Source organism: Pollicipes pollicipes, unplaced genomic scaffold, assembly GCF_011947565.3.
Source record: "Pollicipes pollicipes isolate AB1234 unplaced genomic scaffold, Ppol_2.1 Scaffold_7262;HRSCAF=8765_pilon_pilon_pilon, whole genome shotgun sequence".
Taxonomy (NCBI): domain Eukaryota; kingdom Metazoa; phylum Arthropoda; class Thecostraca; order Pollicipedomorpha; family Pollicipedidae; genus Pollicipes; species Pollicipes pollicipes.
The window spans coordinates 8029369-8044623 of record NW_023597055.1 but is presented as its reverse complement, the minus strand read 5'-3'; the positions used below and the strand labels follow the sequence as shown (position 1 = coordinate 8044623).

Below are 15255 nucleotides of genomic sequence, written 5' to 3'. Positions count from 1 at the left end.
GGCCCGGCTCGGCTCGGCTCGGCTCGGCTCAGCCTCGGCTCGGCTCGGCTCGGCTCGGCTCGGCTCGGCTCGGCTCTGTTCGGCTCGGCTCGGCTCGGCTCGGCTCGGCTCGGCTCGGCTCGGCTCGGCTCGGCTCGGCTCGGCTCGGCTCGGCTCGGCTCGGCTCGGCTCGGCTCGGCTCGGCTCGGCTCGGCTCGGCCCGGCCCGGCTCGGCTCGGCTCGGCTCGGCTCAGCCTCGGCTCGGCTCGGCTCGGCTCGGCTCGGCTCGGCTCGGCTCTGTTCGGCTCGGCTCGGCTCGGCTCGGCTCGGCTCGGCTCGGCTCGGCTCGGCTCGGCTCGGCTCGGCTCGGCTCGGCTCGGCTCGGCTCGGCTCGGCTCGGCTCGGCTCGGCTCGGCTCGGCTCGGCTCGGCTCGGCTCGGCTCGGCTCGGCTCGGCTCGGCTCGGCTTATGGCTCGGCTCATGGCTCGCGATGATCTAGCCCAGCGGATATGGGGTTGCTCGGCATTTGTCATTTCGTGGTCACGTAACTGGTTGCGTAACAGTAATCTGTTCAGTGACTGCATCCATATTCTGGGTCGTTCAGATGCCAGTGGCTTTCACAGGTATATTTATAATCATTGTCATGGTTGCCGACTTTGACATCGTTTCGCTCGTCACAACTCGATGCGCCCACTTCCACGCCTTGAGAGGGCTACGAGAACTATCGCTCTGGTGGTCCATGACGTTCTAGCTCGTCCAACAGCTGTTGTCACTAGTCTTTGGCACTTCCAAGCCCGTATGCTTGTTGGCTGGCGCCGATTGGGGGTGATTGTCCAATCCCATCGCTGCCTCCGGTCCCAGATCCTCCGCTGCTTGAGTTGGGATTGGGATGACCGGGGATGAACTGTCCACCAGTGCTGGGATTGGGATGACCCGGGATGAACTGTCCACCAGTGCTTGGATTGGGATGACCCGGGATGAACTGTCCACCAGTGCTGGGATTGGGATGACCCGGGATGAACTGTCCACCAGTGCTGGGATTGGGATGACCCGGGATGAACTGTCCACCAGTGCTGGGATTGGGATGACCCGGGATGAACTGTCCATCAGTGTTGGGATTGGGATGACCGGGGATGAACTGTCCATCAGTGTTGGGATTGGGACGACCAGGGATGAACTGTCCGTCAGTGTTGGGATTGGGACGACCAGGGATGAACTGTCCATCAGTGTTGGGATTGGGACGACCAGGGATGAACTGTCCGTCAGTGTTGGGATTGGGACGACCAGGGATGAACTGTCCATCAGTGTTGGGATTGGGACGACCAGGGATGAACTGTCCATCACTATTGGGATTGGGACGACCAGGGATGAACTGTCCATCACTATTGGGATTGGGATGACCGGGGATGAACCCGCCAGCCGGGCGTGGGTAGTCGGGTATGACTGCCGATCCTTGGCCAGAGGTGCTCCTTACTGGCGGTGTGTCCTCCACAACGGCCTGCGAGTACCGCCGGTACCTGTCGGCACAGGTCACTCCGATAAGTCACGTTTCCTGCGCCCTAACGCGGCTGTGTGCCACTGTGACGTCACGCACGGTGACGTCACGAAAACGCTCACCAGACAGTTGTCAGACAAACGACTTAAGCGCGGCGCTCGACACGGATGGCCGCCGAGATGTGGCTCGAGGCACTGATATGGACGGGTCGGTTGAAATCCGCCCATGTCGGGACTCGAACCCGGGACCATGGCCTCGCGAGCTGTGCGGCTGGCTGACCTGCGGCGCCAGCCTCTGTCGGGGATGACGGGGCCCGGGTAGAAGCCGCCTCCCGTGACGCCGCCCCAGCCGCTGCCGGCACCGCCGCTGCCGCCACCGCCGGGATAGTAGCCGCCGCCACCGCTGCCGCCGCCGCCGCCGCTGGGGTAGTAGCCCGCCCGGCCGCCTCCGAGCAGACCAGAACCCGGAGAGCCCCAGTAGGTGCCGTCTCGGGTCAGGCCGGCCACAGCCGTCACACACAGCGTCAGCACCTGCGGAGCGTCACACACAGCGTCAGCACCTGACGGCCAGCACAGCCGCGACAATCTGCTGGTAAACGCAGCGGCCAGCGCCGCCTGGTGGCGCACCCGGCGGTCACGCTCAGCTACAACGCCTTCAACACCATTGACAGCCATCTACACCATCGAGTCGCCGCCGGAGCGGCGTTCCGACCCGCCGGAACGCACGCAGCCACCACGGGTAACGTCCGGCCGGCGTGCGCAGGCTTCGCAGGCACGCCACGTTGTCACGGACGTCATGCCGTCCTGCGGGCCGCGGCAGCGCCGCCGACTCACCGTCAGCCGGGTCATGGCGCAGCGACTGGTCACCAGGAGCAGGAGTCTGAGGCCGAACTGCGCTCCGCGCCGCTTTTAACCGAGCCGGCTCGTTTGCACTGCTCGCGCGCTGTGTTTGTCTATGCTAATGCGGCCGTGGCGAGGCCGCTGGTCGCCGGACGCCGCCGGCCGTCTCGGGGAAGCAGCCCCGGAAGCGCCGTGCGTCACGGCTCGCCCCGCGTCGCTGGCTGGCGTCTGGGCGTCAGCGATGGTTGTGGACCGCTCCGCCGCGCCCGCCGGATGGCTCCGCGGCGCCCGCGCGGCCGGAGCCATCCAGAGGGGCGCGGTCGAGTCGGAGGGGTCCCGACGGTGCAGGCCGACGCGTCGGCCCTCTGCCGTGCTGGCGCGTGGCTTGCAACACCGCTGCCGCCGTGCTTTCATTTGTCAGGTGCACACTGGTGACGTGGATCGCTTTCTCGGACGCCTGCGCGGTCTTGGCCTTCTCTTTTAAGGTTCTTTCTAAGGGGCTTTTCTCGTCGCGTTAGCTGTGCGCTGTGCGCTCGTTTCTGTCCCAGAGCCTTTGTTCCAGCCTTCCCTGGCGCTAGACACGCGGTGGTTTTCCATTGCGATGGCGCCCACCGCCCTGCACTTCTGGTATAGGGTGTCGACGGATGGGAATACGACCAAGGTCCTGCGCTTCGCGCTCAGATGAGTCTCGGACCTCTCTTGCCCCCTCCCCCTCGTGATGTGGCCCACTTAACCCGTGTTCGGATGAACCTTGGATCTTGGCTGTATCCTGGATGATTTGAGTAGTGTGATCTTTGCTACATGGTCTGACGGGTGTTTTCCGATCTTCATATCAGGTGGAGGAGAAGTGTGATATTCTGCGTCACATCACCTGGTGGGCTTTACTTTATAACCCCACTTGATGACTCTTACCAATTGCGGGAGGTGATATCTTTTGAGGGGAGATGAGATCTTTTGAGGGGAGCTGAGATCTTTTATTGTGAGGTGAAATGTTTCCCAGTGTCATTGTCTGACGGACTTAAACCCCGAATGCTGTTTCATTTGACTGTTTCAGAAATTTGGCGAAATGCTGCACCCAGCGTTGGTGCGTTCGGTGTATTTACCACCTGGCGTGGCGTTTCCCGTCGCCGAACTCACTGTTTGCTGTTGGATCTCCCCCCACCCGTCATGATTTTAGGCGATTTTAACGCGCATCACGCCGTTGAGAGATGCAACCGCAGAAACACACGTGGACGTTTGTGTGTGCACTTTATCCACGAAGAATCACGGCGCCTTTTATATGCTGAGACTCGTACATGCGTTACGCCGCCCTCTGGACGTATGTCCACTCTCAACTTAAGTCTTTTGAGTACACAGCTTATGCTGTGTTGTACTTGGCATGTCGTCGACGATCCCACGGACAGCAATCATTTTCCGTGTTTTTCGTCGTCTTTGTGTAAATTGATGGAAAGATGGCAGACGGTAGATTGTGGTGGTACTTGGAAAAGAAACACATTGAACGATGTCCAATGCGGTTTTAGATCGAATCGCTGCACGGTGGGCCACCTTTTAACACCCGACGCCGCTGCGCTGCTTCTAAATAGTGTCGCCATCTAGGTGCCATCGTATTCGACTCCGAGAATACCTACGAGTCAACCTGGCGTCATGAATTTCCAGTCAGGCTCTTTCAACACAACATTCATGGCCTTGTGGCTGCATTTTTACGTAACGTTCTGTCGAAACATCGTTTTCGCGTAAGAGCATGTCATCACATTTTAGATTCATGTGTACAGGTGGAGAGCATACCACAAGGAAGTGTTTAAGCGCGCCATTATTTGCTTTCATGATCAATGGCAGTTACACGACGTCCGCAATTTATTGGCCCATCTCTCTTTGTCGACGATTCTGCCGTCTGGTGATACGCATCGAGGGCGACGACTATGGAGCGACAGCTGCAGATGGCCGTCACGCGTCTGTAGGACTGAGGCACACTCAGCGGACATCCGTTCACTTTAGTCGACGTCAACACTGTCACAGCGGGCAAATTCGGCAGTACAGGCAGATGATGCCGTCCGAGCTGAGTGCGCGTTTTCTTGGAATTGAACTTGATGGTCATTGGACATGCCACCAGCGTGTTAAAATTCAGGGAAAGGCGTTTAAGATCTCTAAATGTTCTTAAATGTGTCGCCGGAGTGTTTTACGGGGTTGACAGGAAAACGTTTTTATTCTTATACTGCTCTTTCACAAGCTCCGAGCTGAACTACGGCTGTTTTGTAGATGACGGTGCCCAAGATTCTGTTAAAAATACCTTGAATAAGGTACATCACGCTGCGCTGAGAGCCATCCTTGGTGCTTTTCGGACGTCCCCTGCAGCTTGTTTGCTCACTGAAGCGGAGCTACGGTGCACAAGGAAACTGGCGCGGCTCCCGAATCACCCAACACATAGTGCTCTGTTTTCACGCGAAACATGAAATGTTTTCCACGGCGAGCGAACGCGAAGCGCCGCCCCTTTCCACGACGAGCGAACGCGAAGCGCCGCCCCTTTCCACGACGAGCGAAAGCGAAGCGCCGCCCCTTTCCACGACGAGCGAACGCGAAGCGCGGCGCCTTTTTGCCAGCGTGCTCACAATGTCCTTCGTGAGGGTGGATGGATTCTTCCGGGAGTGATGCGTCCATCCAGCCTGCGGGCCCCTCCGTGGGCGCTAGTGTCCCCAGCCGTCGACGTGTCGCTGGCACATGCTCGATAGCAATATATGATTCCGTGTGTTGCGAGAGCAGCACCCTCGCAACATATGGGAACGCGTCGGGGATGGAAGACTACAAGTGCGAGCGGTTCTAAAGCGGGTACGGGCGTTGGTTGTGCCTTTGTTTGCAGCCAAGGCATACCGTCACTCACGCTGCCGGCGTATTCTTCTAAATACGCGGCAGAGCTCGTTGCCATCTACCGATGGCATTCTCCTGTATCCAGGCGGACGAAGATACCTTGCACGTGATTTTATCAGACTCACTAAGTATGTTTTTGTGTTTGGACGCTTTAATCGCACAAATCCCCTTATACTGGATATTTTATTACGTCTTGGCTCTTTGTACCAGGCCGGAGATACCATAGCACTGTGCTGGATTCCAAGCCACGTGGGAATCGCTGGAAATGGGCTTGTCCACCCCGCCGCAAAGCTTGTTTGTTACGCCCCATCCTTACTCAAAGACTTATCGAATACCCGCCGCAGACTTAAACCCAGCTATATCGCCCCTTTTACGGGGCCGATGGCAGAGCACGGGGGATGCAGTGCACATCAACAAACTCAAAAGTATAAGCCGTTTATCCAGCAATAGCAGTCATTTTATCGGAAGACAAAGCAGCAGGAAGTCATGCTAAGTCGCTTGCGGGTCGGCCGTACTTACACGAACCATGAATGCCTTTTCTTGCACGATGAACCACCGCGGTGCCGCCAATATCACGCAACGTTTGCTGTGCGTCGTGAGCTCGTCTCTTTTCCGACATTACTCGCAGAACGTCTGCGGTACTTCGGCTCGACTGCACCGTCTTTCACGCTCTCCGATTGGTTCGGCAATGGCCCACTACATGTCGAACACCTCTTCAAATTCCTCTCGCGTGCTAACTTCTGTTCTATGTGTACACCGATTCCAATCGTTGGCGCAACATAACAGCCCTTTGGAGTTTTTGAACAACTTTGATCAGAACATACATTGTTGGAGCTATGTCACCGCGCAATCGAAGCTCCCGAAAGCCCCAATTACGCAGCCTGTCATTAAAATGACATCAGCATTTTCTACTTCAGCATGATGCCATCCCGCAGCTGGGCAATATTAATGCTTAGTTTCACAAGCGACCGTTCCGCCTGGTGCGGTCTACAATGACGGATGTTGTGATTCGGCACCACGGCAGTATTCGGTACCAGGCCTAGTCCTCGCGTGAGTCCTTGACGTGATCCTGGTTTGCGGCGGTGGGCGATTAGTGTCGTCTCCTGTGATAGGACGGAAAACACGCGCGTCCGCAGTCAAGCGTAGTGAAGAGCTGCTGTTCTCGCCCGTCTCCTCCGGGGATAAACGATGTACCAAGGATGATGCGGGACGGAATGTGCAAAGACATGCTGTCCCCGGCCGTATTTTGCAACCAGCGTTTCGCCAAGTCCGTTAGTGCGGATGTGATTCGGTTGTCAGTTCGGACACGCTTACGGGTCGACTCGGAACACACCCACGTGTGTCGTGACCGAGGCAGGGGGTGTCGAGGAAACGGGGATTTTTATGCAGTTGTGTGATTGTAATTGCGATTAAGGACTGTAAGGTGTCTTAGCCTTTAGCTCGCATCACTGGTGGTGGAAAAACTTTTTTGCGACAGGAGGCACTATCTCGAACAACTTTGTACAAATGGGAAAGAAACAAAATTTGCCTTCTTTCGGTAAGTTAGGAGGGGAGGGCGAGGGGCAACATGCCCGCTTTCCCACGTTTATCTGCTTGCTGTCGTACTGCCCAGTACATTGAGCATCATAAGTAGAATGCAACACATATTGATCATGTAATACTCGCATGCTCTGTAAGCCATTATCGTTCCATAATTGCAGTACGATAGTCTTACATGGGGAAATAAGAATGCCTTTCCATGGCATCTCATTCTAGTTCCCAGAAAAGCGCTGCGTGACTCAATGATCACATATATGCACGAACTACCTCGGAATCGATATAACCAATGTCGAAGTAGTGCAACACCGTTAGTATCCGACCTACAGGTATGCTGCAATTGACAATCGCTCACTGCACTCCCCCTACTGGGCAACCTTCCCAACATTTCACCACGATATCGCATACCTACGAGGCGTGGTGGTTAAACACCACAGAATAGGCAAACTGTGAACGTTGTTCGAGCGGCATCAAAATATATTCACAACCACACTAAGTGATCTGATTATATGGATCACAGTCTTTGCCCCGTGTTACGCCGACCATGGTCAAGTTCTTACGTTCGAGCGGGATATTAAACAACCGTTCCGCATTAATTTCCTGGGCCGTCTGCAAGAAACCTAGTGCGTACCCGATTGTTTATCACGAGTGATGTCAGGGCTCTTCCGAATAGTGTATGAATATTTGTAACAAAAATGAAACGAAAGATATGACAGAGGTATATCAGGATTAAGTGGCGATGTCATAGTGCACGTCTAACCAAACCGTATCGCTATCTCGTGGGGTTCGCCAAACGGCAAGTTTGCTCAGGTGGGACAGCTCCCTGTTATCAGCTCCTCAGTTGGGGCAGCTCCCTGTTATCAGCTCCTCAGTTGGGGCAGCTCCCTGTTATCAGCTCGTCAGTTGGCGCAGCTCCTTGCTATCAGCTCCTCAGGCAGGGTGGCTCCTTGTTATCAGCCCTTCAAATGGGAAAGCCCCTTGCAGTATTGGAAAACTTGACAGATTTCCGGGTATAATGTATACCAGGAGATTTTGTACTCCAAGATTGTGATTAAGTAAAATTAATATTTTGTACTCCATTATGCCACAAGAACAGCTTTTGGAAAAAACTTCATTTTACCTCTTTGTGTCAGGACAAAGTAAAACCAGGAGGTGCAACAGCTTGAGACTTGCTGATTCCATCAGGAGCCATATACTGATATCTGCAAGAGCACCCAATCTTGCACCCACCAGACTAAGATGCCCAATAGCAAGCAGCCTGTGTTGCCACCTAGGTATGTGATAAGCCATGTATGGAAATGTGAAAAATAAAGTTTGTGAATGTTGAATGTAATCGCCCTTGAACAATACCGGAAAATGAGAAACGAGTACCAGAATTGCACCGGTCTGTAGATTAGCAAAGCTCTCACTTCCTATGCCCTATGCAGACCATTTCAAACCTGAACATGACTTAACCTACCATCGGCGAAAAACCGCATTAATTGCCGAGGATGCAACAAACAGTCATAGAAAAACACACGCCCAATCACCTACCACAGACGGCCGCCTACTCACGCGCCACCACTGTGTCATGGCAATGTAAATAAGAGAATCACTCGCAATTCAGCGTCGGAAACGTCTCAACTATTCAGCGGCTTGCGCCCGCCTCCGATCTCAGGTTTGAGGTTGAACATAGCAAAACTCTCCAATTGGTTTTAATGATTCGCCTCCTCGTGACTGATTTGTCAGGAACATAGGTATTCTGCTCGCACTCATGCCTTGAACAGGATTTGTAAACATTTGGAGGGAAGCTGTAAAGAGATGGGCATCACGATTATGACAAAGGACTTATTTGTACTCATCCAGAATCGCCCTGTGGTTGGATTTTTGGTCACTTCCTGGTGTCCGGAGTACAGAAATGTTCCGGCAGCTGTGAATTTAAACCAAGTTAAATTTGTCACATAAGGGTGTGAAATTAAAGCTGGTAATTCAGGCTTTACAAAAATGTCCTTTGGAGTCGAAAAACGTTCTATAAATGGCCAAAAAGCTGTTCGGAGACGGGCATCTCACTCCCGCAAAGACACCAGGACACCAGAGTAAGACGAACCCATGGCTTTGGCGCGGCAAATTAAGGAGAAGGGTTTATAAGGACAAAAACATCATTTAATTGTAACATGAATTATCATGTTTTGCAATGATATCCGTTAAAGCGCGTCAAAATCCATAAATACGTTGCATTAACCGCCGGAGTCAGCGGAGCGACTGACTCCGATCCCTTTTGGCCGGCCTGCACAGGTCTGTCAGGCATTGTACTTGTGCTGGCTCGGTAAATCGGTTAAGAGTGCTGCCTGTCTCTATTGTTCGGTTGGGACGTGCAGGCTCTCATGTGTTAACCGGGGTTGGAAGGCGGAGAGCATGAGTGCTTAGCTGTTTTTAAAACCAATTAGCTGGTGGAGCGTGAGTAGCGTGACCGTGGTGGAGCGTGAGTAGCGTGATCGTGGTGGAGCATGAGTAGGTGGCCGTCTGTGGCATGTTCATTTGTATTTTTTTGTGTACCATTTTTCTCTGGCTGTGCGTATCGTACCCACCCTCCATTTTGGAGGGTGTATAAGCCCGGTGCGTAGCCACTCTCCATTTTGAGAGCGTATAAGCCCGATGCGTAATTAGTTTCGGTTTTGGAGCGTGCATGCACAGAGCCTTCCATGATTCGCAAACCCATGTATATGCACGTGTGTTCCATAGTACAGACTATGAGACTGTGTTGTTTCAGGGTGCCATGCTTAATACTGATGTTTCCTTTCATTTAAAGTGCTTTGACATGAATTGCTGCATATCAAAAGTGGCGCTTTTGTTGACTACCACCTATTGTACTGTTATCTCTCAGAGATAACCTAAATAAAACTGTAATGACCCCCAGCGCTTGGATAATTTTGTACTCCACTTAAGAAAATGTGCACTCCGCTACCAGGAAAATTTTCGGAATCTCCAGCGCTGGCTCCTTGTTATCAGGTCCCCAGGTGGGACGGCTCCTTGTTATCAGCTCCTCAGTTAGGGTGGCTACTCAGATGGGGCAGCTCCCTGTTATCAGCTCCTCAGTTGGGACAGCTCCTTGTTATCAACTGCTCAGGTGGTGCAGCTCACTGTTATCAGCTCCTCAGGTGGGGCAGCTTCTCAGATGGGGCAGCTCCCTGTTATCAGCTCCTCAGTTGGGACGGCTCCTCGTTATTCACTTTTCAGTTGGGGCAGCTTCTCAGATGGGGCATCCCCTGTTATCAGCTCTTCAGGTCGGCAGCTCCTTGTTATCACCTCCTCAGGTGGGACAGCACCCTATTATCAGCTCCTCAGGTGGGGCGGCTCCTTGTTATTCACTTCTCAGTTGAGGCAGCTTCTCAGATGGGGCAGCACCCTATTATCAGCTCCTCAGTTAGGACAGCTCCTTTTTATCAGCTCCTCAGGTGGGACAGCACCCTATTTTCAGCTCCTCAGGTGGGGCGGCTCCTTGTTATTCACTTCTTAGTTGGGGCAGCTTCTCAGATGGGGCATCCCCTGTTATCAGCTCTTCAGGTCGGCAGCTCCTTGTTATCACCTCCTCAGGTGGGACAGCACCCTATTATCAGCTCCTCAGGTGGGGCGGCTCCTTGTTATTCACTTCTCAGTTGAGGCAGCTTCTCAGATGGGGCAGCACCCTATTATCAGCTCCTCAGTTAGGACAGCTCCTTTTTATCAGCTTCTCAATTGGGACAGCACCCTATTATCAGCTCCTCAGGTGGGGCGGCTCCTTGTTATTCACTTCTCAGTTGGGGCAGCTTCTCAGATGGGGCATCCCCTGTTATCAGCTCCTCAGGTCGGCAGCTCCTTGTTATCAGCTTCTCAATTGGGACAGCACCCTATTATCAGCTTCTCAGGTGGGGCGGCTCCTTGTTATTCACTTCTCAGTTGGGGCAGCTTCTCAGATGGGGCAGCTCCTTGTTATCAGCTCCTCAGTTGGGACAGCTCCTTGTTATCAGCTCCTCAGGTGGGACAGCTTCTCAGATGGGGCAGCCCCCTGTTGTCAGCTCCTCAGATCGGCAGCTGTTTGACGACGGCCGTTCGGCGTGCCATCGTGATTGGGGATTTTACTTCTTCGGCCAATACTTATATGCGACGTTTGTGCGCCAAGATGCAAGCCATAATCCACAAATTACAGCGTTAGTACTCCATCCCATAGTTTAAGCCTCACGAAAATCCTGGAAGGGACTAACTAATGGAGAACTTGGCAGGGTGTTGTCAAAATGCGGGTGCCTATTGCATGGTGTCGATGCAGTATTGCTGTTGCAAATATTGCGATGAACAGTCCATGATGACAGTAGTTTTACGCGACATTCTTTTCTACTGATAAAACCTGTGGTGCGCTGTCGTAGTGTTGCAAAACAAGTTAGGCGTCTCAGCAGGGAAAAACGGCCAAACCTGCTCCAAAATGCACGAAACGCGGCGTTTGTCCCGAACGTGACGCACCTTCAGAAGGTGACGTGTGTGTGCATGTGATAGTGTGACGCACAGATAAGGAGCCGGTGGGGGTCACTGACTGGATACGAAACACATTGCTGGCTTGGTGTTCATTGAAACGCGACATTACTTCTACTCAAACAGGTATACCCGTCGTTGAGATTTTGCCGGATGGGATGGGATAGGATGGGATGGGACCGAACCGAACCGAACCGAACCGAACCGAATCGAACCGAACCGAACCGAATCGAACCGATCCGAATCCGAATCCGAATCCGATCCGAATCCGATCCGATCCGATCCCAGCCGAATCCGAATCGAACCGAAGCCGAACCGAATCGAACGGAACCGAATCCGAACCGAATCCGAACCGAACCGAACCGAACCGAACCGAACCGAACCGAACCGAACCGAACCGAACCGAACCGAACCGAACCGAACCGAACCGAACCGAACCGAACCGAACCGAACCGAACCGGACCGGACCGGACCGGACCGGACCGGACCGGACCGGACCGGACCGGACCGGACCGGACCGGACCGGACCGGACCGGACCGGACCGGACCGGACCGGACTGGACTGGACCGGACCGAACCGGACCGGACCGAGCTGGACACTGCCCGCGACACACACACGCCGCCAGTTTCGTCGATCGCATGCCACACACGTCCGTGTTTTCCCGACTAAACCGCCTTTCAGGTGAGGTGATTAGCAAAAACCTTGGTGTTATCACGTTCTGGCGAGTCACCACAGCGCCGTGGAAATCCCAGAGCCGTGTGGGTTCGGCTAACTGGGCAGCTGGTTCAGCTGGTATTTTTGGCGGTGGCACCGCAAGTCGTCCCGCCTGTCCTGGCTCATCGGCCGCCGCAACCAGCCCGTCCATCCCGCAGAAGTGACCAGCCCGGAGCTTCAGATGAGCGCCACATGGCGACATCGTACGTGACAGTGCGCGGTCGACAGCGGACGGTCCCCCATAGATAGGGGGAGCGTGCAACTAGTGTTACGATGTTGTCAGAGTGCACTAGGAAGTGCCTGACGATAATAGCATGACACTGACCGCACTGTCCTCGGCGAGCTTTTGCGCATGTTTCATACGTCTGCGAACGCGAAGTCCACAACTTAGCATGTGCTCGCTGTGAGCAGCTGCGTGGTGTACCACGAGGCGTTTAGAACAGTCCGGCCGCTCGGATTTGTACGATCACTCCGGAGCCGATAACACCGGTGATCCGGAAGCAGTGCGATGATCCGAGCCCGTGATCCGAGTCACGACGACGACACAATCTGGACCTGCTAACAAACTGGGTCAGAGCTCGTTTTCGTTCGCTCGCACGGCATTCGAACGACTGCTCGTCTGCTTTGCCCTGCTCTTGATGGTTGGTCAGCTTCAGTCTCGTGACATCCAAGGTCACGCTTAAGTCATCCAAGGTCACGCCCGAAGTGACGCTATTAGACTATATCCTGGGGCAGCAGCTCTAATATTCAGAAGGACAAACACGGGGTTTTGAGTTGAGCAATTCAACGTCCCAGCCCTCCCGGGTCACATCGATTCCTTGAGCAATTGAGTGGCTGCCTGCCACAGGCAACACATACCAGAACCGATTTGTTTGACTTGGCGGGAATCATCTACGAATGTTTCCTGCATAGTGACAAGGCATGACTTGCAGATCTTTGTGGGGCTTAATGCCATTAGAATACAAACAAATCCACGAAGCTACATACTTTTCCGACCGTCTCGCGTGAATGGATAGCTACGAGTGTTCTAAGGAACTGATAATAAGGAACTGCCTCATCTGAGAAGCTGATAACAAGGAGCTGCCCCACCTGAGGAACTGATTACAAGGAGCTGCCCCATCTTGGTAGCTGCCCCAACTGAGCAGCTGACAACGAGGAGCTGCCCCACCTGAGGAACTGATAACAAGGAGCTGCCCCATCTGAGTAGCTGCCCCAACTAAATAGCTGCCCCAACAGAGCAGCTGACAACAAGGAGCTGTCCTACCTGAGGAGCTGATAACAGGAATCCGTCCCACCTGAGGAGCTGATGACAGGGAGCTCCCCCAACTGAGGAACTGGTGACAGGGAGCTGCCTTAGCTGAGGAGCTGATAACAGGAATCCGTCCCACCATGAGGAGCTGATGACAGGGAGCTCCCCCAACTGAGGAGCTGATGACAGGGAGCTGCCCTAGCCGAGGAGCTGATAACAGGAATCCGTCTCACCTGGGGAGCTGATGACAGGGAGCTCCCCCAACTGAGGAGCTGATGACAGGGAGCTGCCCTAGGTGGGGAGCTGATAACAGGGAGCTTGCCCTAACTGAGGAACTGATGACATTGAGCTGTCCCACCTGAGCAATGCTTGCTGTTCAGCGAACTCCATGAGGCAGTCATACGGTCAGATTCGAAGCGCATTATCACATAACCGTTTAATCCTGATATCACTCTGCCGTGCATCTTTTGCGTTATTATGGTTGTAAATATTTTAAAAATGTTTTAAGGTGAACCTGACATCATTCGCTGAGAAAACAAAAGGGACAAGCGCTAGGATTCCTACGCACAGCCCAGGAAATAATAACGGGATATGTTTCATTTCCTGCTCAAACGTCAAAATTTGACCATGGTTGGCGTTACATGGGGCACAGCCCTACATACACACTACTAGGTCAGGTAGTGTGGTTGTGAATAGCTTGTGATGCGGCTCGAAAATGATTCACAACATTGCCTTTTCTGTCTTGTTCGACCACCACGCCTCGTAGTATGCGATATCGCGGATGAAATGTTGGGAACGTTACCCAGCAAGGAGAGTTCAGTGAGCAGTTGTCAAATGGAGCATGCCTGTTTTTTGAACCCTAACAGTCTTGCGCTTTTTAAGTCCTCACTCTGATCTGCTTGGTCCAGCTAGTTGGTTCTAACACGCCGGTGGTCGGCAGCACACGCCACGTTCACTTCCACTATGACGTCATCGGTGACGCCTTCAGCCGCCCCACCTGGCGTGTCCTCGCATACGTCGTATGCCTTCACATACTCCGCATGAGCAATGGCGCTTCGTCTGTGTGGCTATCAGGTGACCAGATCGGCTACGAATTTGCATGACGTGACGATCCTTGTGCATGTTGACGGTGCCGACGTGACGATCCTTGTGCATGTTGACGGTGCCGACGTGACGATCCTTGTGCCGTGACGGTGCCGACGTGACGATCCTTGTGCATGTGTTGACGTGCCGACGTTGACGATCCTTGTGGCATGTTGACGGTGCCGACGTGACGATCCTTGTGCATGTTGACGGTGCCGACGTGACGATCCTTGTGCATGTTGACGGTGCCGACGTGACGATCCTTGTGCATGTTGACGGTGCCGACGTGACGATCCTTGTGCCTGTTGACGGTACCAGGTTTCAACGTGTTATGTATTTCAACGTTTCTCGAAAGTTGCTCCTCGAGCAAGCACTCGCTCTCACACGCCAAGGGCTGGCCAACTGTGGCCGCTAACCACACGGCTCGCCTGCAGGGGTGCGGTACACGGCCTTCCCGAGTTGCGGATATCCGCCTAGTGGGGATGTTCCACGTTTGAAGATGTGGGAGCAAGTATCATACATAGTAAAATGAGCTCACTGGCACAAGATCGATTGAGAGCCAAGTGACGGCCGTCATAACTGGAAGTCGTGTCCACGAACGCCAGAGATGGATGACTCCATTTACACTTGTTTTGGTCTTGGTTGCCAGCTGGTCTGTGGAATGGCAGGATGTGCGTGGCGTTATTTTGGTGTCATGGATGCCCGATGACCTTGAAATAAGAAGGGCAGAGCTGCGAACTGCACCGAATGATCTACAAGATGGCTATCTCAGTTCAAAACCCCATACAAATGTGGAACACTCCGTTTAACACTGATATTCACTGAACAATTCAACACTACAATGATTGTGACATGGGAGATCCCATCTAAAAAACTACATCGTACGGAAGTGTCTGCACCACAATAGCTCGTTCGCAGCGAGCGCATTGAAAATGATTGTCCGCGACTGATAGTAAGCGGGCAAACGACTCGAGTTGATCGTTAGGGGCTCCCTCACCAAAGACACAATGTTCGA

The 15255-nt window shown here is 53.7% G+C and overlaps 2 protein-coding genes across 2 annotated transcripts in view; one reads left to right on the top strand and one right to left on the bottom strand.

Moving 5' to 3' along the window:
* Nucleotides 1-15255, top strand: part of LOC119113690 (putative sodium-coupled neutral amino acid transporter 10) — a 78352-nt gene that overhangs the window by 17043 nt on the left and 46054 nt on the right. The window lies entirely within an intron of this gene.
* LOC119113689 (translation initiation factor IF-2) lies at nucleotides 591-2344 on the bottom strand. Its single transcript, XM_037237966.1, has 3 exons — nucleotides 2308-2344; nucleotides 1754-2004; nucleotides 591-1496 (listed from the first exon to the last, which is right to left on the bottom strand). The coding sequence occupies exons 1-3, from the start codon at nucleotides 2320-2322 to the stop codon at nucleotides 752-754; spliced, it is 1011 nt and encodes a 336-aa protein (XP_037093861.1). The 5' UTR covers nucleotides 2323-2344; the 3' UTR covers nucleotides 591-751.